The sequence below is a fragment of the Pteropus vampyrus genome, unplaced genomic scaffold, assembly GCF_000151845.1.
Source record: "Pteropus vampyrus isolate Shadow unplaced genomic scaffold, Pvam_2.0 Scaffold50, whole genome shotgun sequence".
Taxonomy (NCBI): Eukaryota; Metazoa; Chordata; class Mammalia; order Chiroptera; family Pteropodidae; genus Pteropus; species Pteropus vampyrus.
Window position 1 is genome coordinate 3,306,704 of NW_011888831.1, and position 8,025 is coordinate 3,314,728.

General features: G+C 37.8%; 1 protein-coding gene and 1 pseudogene across 1 annotated transcript; both read right to left on the bottom strand.

Moving 5' to 3' along the window:
* Positions 1–2,572: 2,572 nt before the first annotated feature.
* Positions 2,573–3,485, bottom strand: LOC105291827 (annotated as a pseudogene).
* Positions 3,486–6,508: 3,023 nt separating this feature from the next.
* On the bottom strand, positions 6,509–7,459 carry LOC105291828 (olfactory receptor 1P1-like). The gene has a single exon (XM_011359828.1). It carries the CDS (start codon positions 7,457–7,459, stop codon positions 6,509–6,511), a length of 951 nt encoding a protein of 316 aa, XP_011358130.1.
* Between the last annotated feature and the right edge of the window lie 566 nt (positions 7,460–8,025).

Here is an 8,025-nt window from a genome sequence, read left to right on the forward strand (position 1 = left end):
GTAGTGATATCTCATTGTGGTTATTTAGCCTTTTCCTACTGGCTTATGATATTAAACATCTTTTCAAGGGCTTGTCATCTCTATATCCTCTTCAGTGAAATGTCTGTTCATTTATTCTGTTCAATTCTCCAGTTAAAGCATCTAGGCCTGGATTTCCTCATTGGAATGTTTTAACTACAAATTCAATTTCTTTAATAAGACTATTCAGGTTATGTCTTTCTTCTGAGTAAAGTTTTATAGTTTGTTTCTTTTAAGGAATTGGTTTGTTTCACCTAACTTGTTGGAAATATGTGTACAGTATTGTTCTCTTTTTTTTTCTTGATCATTCCTGCTAGAAATCTGTTAATGCTATCGATTTGTTTATTTTCTGTTTATTTTTCAGGCGACCAGTGTCTTAGTTTGTTGACGGCTGTTTTGCAATTCTTTATTTTACTGATTTCCGCCATTATCTTTTTCGTTTTCCTTGTTTCTTTACAGTTACTCTGTTGCTCTGTCACCAATTTATAATTTGGATACTTAGATCTTTATTTTCAACTGTAATTCTTTCCTGGTAAGTCTATTTAAAACTAAAAAAGATCTTTTATATTACTGCTTTTGATTTGTAGTTTTTCTTTATTGTTTTTTAGTTCTAAGTATAATTTTGCTCATGATTCCCTTTTGAACCTGAGGTTTATTTAGTATATACTTCACTTCATATTTAGTAATACCCTTTAAACTTGAAGATATTTAGAAATTTTAAAACTATCCCTTTATTATCAATTTCTTACTTTAGTACATTACGGTTGGAGGACATATTTGCATTATGCATTATGGTCCAAGAACATGCCAGTGGAGAAAAAACATATATTTTTTTCTTCAAAATTTATTAAGACTTTCTTTGTGGCATAGTACATGCTAATGTTTTATTTTGCTTAAGAAGTGTGGGCATTACCTGTTAGGTGCTGATATAATATGTATAATAAAGTCAAACAATAATTCCCATTTGCTATACTTTCTTCTGATTTTTTTCTCATTTACTGATCCCATTTAATAGGTTTTTCTTCTTGAGGATGTTTTGAAATATACACATTCTATTTTGCAAGCCAGGATGCTTTCCCTTAACTTATAACACTTGCATCTAAATTTATTCCACGGTTTTCTTAAATATATCTGTATTTCCCCTAGCAAGACAAGTTCTTTATCATGCTCTCATATCTTGTATTCCCCCACTCTCATCCACTACGTAGTATTGACACTATCTAGCATTTTAGAATTTTATTTCAGACTTTTTCTGTATTTTTTTAGTCAAGAATAAACTTTTGTTATTTCCCACTTTACTTACCATAAATCCTTTATCGTCTTCCTGGATATCTTTTCCTTCTTATTTGAGTACTTTGTTTAAAGGTGCTTTCAAGGTAAATCTTTGTCTGGAGAACTTTTTAGACCTTGTATAATTGATAATAATTTCATTATGCCTGCAAATTTAAGCAACCATTTGGCTGGACATTAATTTTTATACTTAAAGGTATTTTATTAATACTTTACAAATATCATTCAATTGTCTTCTTACAATCTAGTACGTTGTTTAGAAATCTGAATTCAGTCTTATAATTGCTACTTTGTATGTGATTCTCTTTCTGGAAACTTAAAATTTTCTTTGTAGTGTTCCTTTATTTAAATAAGGAATAAAATGTGTGCATTATTTATTACACTGAAAAACTCCGACCACTAATAATCATGTTTTTGGGTTAATCCGATGGAGTTAAGAATATTAACAATAATTTGCATACAACAAATACTTTCCTAAATACAATAGATGAATTCTTTTATATGTACTTTTTAAACATATTATATATTTATGATTCAGAAGTAACCTTGAACCTTTTAATCATTAAAAATATACAAAACAGTTACAAGTGGAAAGAATATTGACAAAGTGCCCTGTGTTTTTATCTCAGAGACATATCATAGAAATCTCAGGTTAAGAAAACTTCAAAAAATGTTGTTTTGTATATTAAGAATGCATTTTGGTAAAAAAACTAAAAAAGAAAAAAGAAAAAAAAGAAAAAGAATGCATTTGGGAGAATGGAGAGAATAATAGCTTTCCCTTTGGCTTAAAACAATCAGGAGTCTGAAGTCACTGAACTCAGAAGACAGCAGCTCCTGATGGAGTCAGAATTCTCAGGCAGGGAATCCAGCATGGTGGGGGAGCATACTTGTTTCTTCACTCAACCCCTTCACAATGCTAAGCTCAGGTTCTCAGTTTAAAAAAGGCTTCTGGGGTCCTACTTCAGAAGGGTAATCATTTGATAGTATTAACAACTTTTTCATCTTATTAACTGCAATGAATGATGTTGTGAAATCCTTTTCCATTTTAAAACATAACCAACAAAGCAGCACGCACCATTGGGAGTCCGAGGGTAACAGCTGTACCCTACCAGTCTGTGAGCTCTGTAAACCAGAAACACGGGGGAGGGGGCGAGTGTGGAGCAGCCTGGAGTTCAGCTGTCAGTGGCCCCATGGAGTTGATTGTAGTCACTTTTCTGCCATTAATTATAATCATAGCTGTACCCTTTTTCCAAGCATTGTAACCTCATTGGAGGCTTTCCATCAACACCTTATGCCTGTAAACATGTTTGGGGCACAATATGTTGTTCTCCAGGAGTGGGGTGGAAAGTTGCAGGCAGGTGGCAAGAACAGCACACACACTCTCCCTTGTTTTTCAGGAACTTGGGCTTGCCCAGCATAAAACTGAAGCTGAATCCAACCCTCTGCGTCTGCAGGGAGACTCTGCCCACGGACCACACACTACCTGACACCAGAAGCCCCTTGTGGTAATTCCACTGCCTCCATCTTCCCAGCCCTGTGGCTGCAGTTCTGATCCAGGAAGCAAACATAGCATCCGCATGGAAGCTGTCATGACAACAACGTCCATTCCCTCAAGGAGAGCAGTAGACCTTTCAAGAGAGGGCACCCCCTCCTCAGGGGGAGCAGTGACTTCAGAAGGATCAGAACTTTCCAGAGTCAATTCCCCCTTTTCCATATTTGATTTTCTTTGTGATTTTGTCAGGATCTTGGCCTCCTTTGCTGTGACAAGAATGTCCTTTTAATTAGGGTAAGCATATCCACAGAGTCTCTTATATGCTTCCAGTTTCAAGCCTTTGGTGCCCAGTTTTAATTGTTGGCACCAGGCCCTCATGATGTCTCCATGAAGCAGGTTGACAGGTGGTCATTTAGAGGGTAATTGAGGAATAGGTATCTTCTTCCGAAATGTTTCTCTTTTATTGTTTTGTACCATCTTTTGTGGACAAGAAGCTTTGTTATCTTTCACAGATCTTTTTTGTTTGGTACCCTTCCCTGAGGTTCTTTGTGTACTTGGTTCACCAGCAGCCTGCTGTTCCTCTTTAGCTTCTACTAACAAAGGTTAGAATTTGCCAGGCATATTTTTTTTATTTTTTCCCTGACTTCTTTGTGGAGTTCCACTTCATGCCTTTGGCATTCTCCATGCTCAGAAGTCGAGGTTGATTTTTAAAAAAATCTCCTTACTTCTGTGTCTGTGGTGTTTTAAATTCCACTATAATGTGTTTAGAGATTCATTTTTCTTAGTACTTTTTTGTTTGTTTGGAACTTCACAGGCTCCTTCATTCTGAAGTTGTTTATTACTATGTTTCTGGAGAACCTATCATCATTACTTCTCAAAATATTTCCTTCCCTCTGCTTTCTCTGTCTTTTTCTGTGACTCCTATTTTCTAGATGTGGACACTTTTATTTATATCCTCTATCTCTCTTACCTTTTCTCTTGCTAGTCCATGTTTTTATTCTTCACTGCTGCCTTTAAGTGACACTACATGATATTCTGGCTCACTAATTCATTCTTTACCTGTATGCCTTCCACTGTTTATATCACCTAACAAATTATTTACTTCAACTGTTATGTTTTCATAACTAATATTTCCACTTTTTTCTTTTTATGCTTCATATTCTTAACATCTTCCCTAATATCCTTGAGTATATTCATCAGGCTTATTTTAAATTCTAATTCCCAATAATTTAGATTCATGTGGTATACGTTTATGTATTTTTATTTTGGTGTACTCTCAAATGTCAGGCTAATTTGACATGTAAACTCATTTTCCCAGGGATATTGCTATTCTGTTCAGTAATAGGTATTCAGAAGTGCCAAAGGTCAGGTCCTAGCTTCTGTCCCTCTAGGTACTGACCTGGAGGAGGAGAGGGGAACAGAATGATTCCCAGGGAAGAATGTCTCTGGCATCACACAATTGTCATCAGCCACTCTCATTAGTTGCCACTCCACCGGGCACCTTTTATGATCACTAGGAAGAAGAAATCTCCTTGGCTGTTATTCCAACAACTTTGAATATTTAGAACATGACTGAGTGAATACTTATAAGCAACTGGTCAGCTCACCTGTTTTAATCAGCTCTTCATGTTAGCAGGGTTTTTAACTGACATCATGAAATCTCATTATAGCAAAAATGGCTGGTTTTCCCTTAATACATGGTGTTTGCTTCTCTATACTAATAGTAATATTAGCTGGGCATATGGGCACCAAGTATAATAAATACATTTTACAAGCTCTGTTGCAACTAGGTGACGGCCAAGTGACCAAATTCTGGCTACCAGGATATAAATGCAATAGTCATGTGCAACTTTTCCCAGTTTTTTTTCCTCAGTGGGAAAAGCTATGTCTTCCAGTTGACCTCTTCTCTCTTCTTAAAGGCTAAAATAAAGACTTATTGGTAAAAATTTAACAGCCGTCTTGGACCATGATATGGAACTATTCTCTGAAGTTGGCAGAAAACCAAAAACAAAGTAGCCTGGATCCTTGAGGACTGTATAACATATCAGACCTGGACTACTTACCTGTACAGGAGAGAGAAATGTCCAGCCTTTTAAAACTACAGTTTGCTGGCGTGTCTCTATTATAATAGCTAAACCACAGAAATTCTCCCTAAAATTTTCAGTTATCAATAATTTCTTTTCACAGAAGAGAAGACTAGACTTATCCAAAATAAGTGGAGGCACTTAGGTTAGGACCTGGAACTCCTCGGCACCAAGCCAGAGAGCTCTTTCCTCATGTGGCTCTTCAATGAGTTTGTTCCATGGTTTCAATTTTAGACGATGATTTTGCATTTACTCTTAAAAGATGTGGTCTCATAAAATATTTTCTTTTGTTTCTATTTGTAAGATTGAATATATAATGTGGCTTTGCAGATGTGATGGCAAGAGATTGGCTAGCTTCCATACACATTTAAAAATCACTATTGGTGCCTCTGCTGGAGAGGTTTTAAATTCGCCATCTCTAATCTGCTTTTCTAAAAGACTGAGTGACCGGATGTCCAGAATTGGTGAAGAAGTTCTTGACCTCCAGAGTCAATATGTTTTCCCCATCATCCTGCTGGCCTAGGGATTTGAAAATCCCCATCAAGAGTTGCTAGCTGTGGTTGTCTCTAGAAGTATTGATAACCAGATTCCAGGTTAGTAGACTCACCTAGTTCTAATATCTTTAAAACTCCTTTGACATTTTCATATTCATAAATTCTTTTATCAACTTTCTTTACCTCTTATGTTCTTCCATTCCACCTCTCTTATCTTTAACTGTATTTCTTCTACACACAGAGATATTTCTACCATGATTCCATTTTACTATTGCTTTCTCTGCTTGCCTGATGTAACCTTGCCAAGCAAGTGGGCTTGCTACTTGAAGTTTGGTCCTCGGACTACCAGCATCAGCATCATCTGTGAGTCTTTTAGCAATGCAGGGGATAAGGGAAGATGTTGGTCAAGAACAAAATTCAGTTCTGCAAGATGAATTATTTCCAGAGATTGAATGTACAGCAGTATGCCTATAGTTAACAATACTGTAACTGTATTGTATACTATACTTGTGATTTGTTAACAGGGTATATCTTAAGTGTTCTCACCATACACACACACATACACACACACACACACACACACACACACACACACACACACACACACACAGAGGAAAATGGTAACTGTGCTTTATTTTAATGGTTGCAAAGGTTTTTGACTCATAACCTTGAGGCGATATGTTTGTATAATTTCCTATTTTTGTAGGAAAGAATATATTTGTTCACTTAAAGTTGTTTAAATGAACTCTTTGCCATCCAATATTGACTTTACTTGCTAATATTTTGACAATTAACTCACTTTCCATAACCTCGCTGATTGAATTTTAATGAACTAGCACAAAAGGCTGCATGGACTTTTAGAATTATGAACATTGCAAAAGACATTTACCCCTGTGAAGCTTTTTTTCAAGTAAAACAAATGAGTAAATAAGCAACTCTTCACAAATTAAAGCACAATGCGAAATCTTGATTTTCCTCAATAACATAAAATTCATGTAGGGAATCAGAGAGGGGAGTGGTGATAAGGCACATGTGGGATTCAGAAATGAGACGCTTGAGGTAGAAATTTCTGTGCAGTTTCTCACTGGAAGGAGACACAGAAGACACTGGCAGTTTCTCTGCAGACTTTACTAGCCCCACAAGAAGGAGACTTTGCCCCTAAGAAGTCTCCCCAGAGCTCCCTTCATGTCCTTGTTCCGCAGGCTATAAATAAAGGGGTTCAGCAGGGGAGTCACCACTGTGTACATGACAGCAGCTGCTGTGTCCTCTTCTACTGAGTTAGAGGAAGAGGACGAGGGGCACAGATAAGCCCTGATCACCGTCCCAAAGAAAAGCGCAACAACAGCAAGGTGGGACCCACAGGTAGAAAAGGCCTTGAGCCTACCCTGGGCAGAGGGGACCTTCAGGATGGCTGAAACAATGCGGATATAAGAGACTAGGATGAGCATAAAGGGGATTAAAATGACTGCTCCCCCCAAGAAGAGGAGCACAAGCTCATTGACCTGAGTGTCTGAGCAAGACACCTTCATTAGGGGTCCTAGATCACAGAAGAAATCAGGAATGATCTTCTTAGAGCAGAAGGAAAGTCGGAATATGAGGAAGGTATGGGTCATGGCAACAAGATTCGTAAGAGTCCAGCAGGCAGTAACTAGGAGGGTGCAGCGCTGGCGGCTCATAATCATGGTATAGTGGAGAGGGTGGCAGATGGCCACATAGCGGTCATAGGCCATTGTGGCCAGGAGAAAGATGTCCATGTCTCCAAAGGTCAAGAAGAAGTAGAGCTGAGTCAGGCATCCCGCATAGGAAATGGAATTGCTCTGGGTCTGAATGTTCACCAGGGCCTTGGGTACAGTGGTGGAGGTGAAAAGGATGTCTGCACAGGACAGGCTGGCAAGAAAGAAGTACATGGGCGTGTGGAGACGCGTGTCAGTGCCAATGGCCAGGACAATGAGCAGGTTCCCAACCACGGTGACCACATACATCCACAGGAACAGCAGGAAGAGGATGCGCTGCTGCTCTGCCCGCTCTGAGAGTCCCCAGAGGAGAAACTCAAAGATGCCGGTTTGGTTGTCTCTTGCCATGAGCCCAGAAGTCAAAGAAAGAGACCTCAAGTGAGACCTGTTACAATTCTCTAAACATATATCACTCTAGATGTTTGATGAATGTGCCATTCTCTGAACTCTAGAGAATAAGAGGAAAGAATGTATTTGTATTGATCACATATTATGTGCACTGTATATTTTTTACTGAAATCTACTAAATAGAATATACTAGAAAATATGGAAGATACAACTTAAGAGAATTAAACTAGATTTCTTGGTTTATTTATCTACACTTCTTTCTGTCCCAAATTTCTTTAGTTGTAGCTTCTTTTTCTTTAGCTTTAGTCTCGGGGGAATCAAGAAGCTTTCATTCATTCATTTATTCATTTATTCCACAGATATTGAGTACCAACTTTGGACCTGGTAGAGTGCTAGGTAGGTAAGACAATGATAATCTTTAACCTCAGAGAAGTTTCCATCTAATGGGATAGACACAACTACCTATCTTAAAAGCCTATAAAATTTTTATTCTGAGTTCTCCATCCATTCAGCTGCCTTTGAATCACTCTCAGACCCCAGACTTTACCTGTCCTCATCTATCGTGC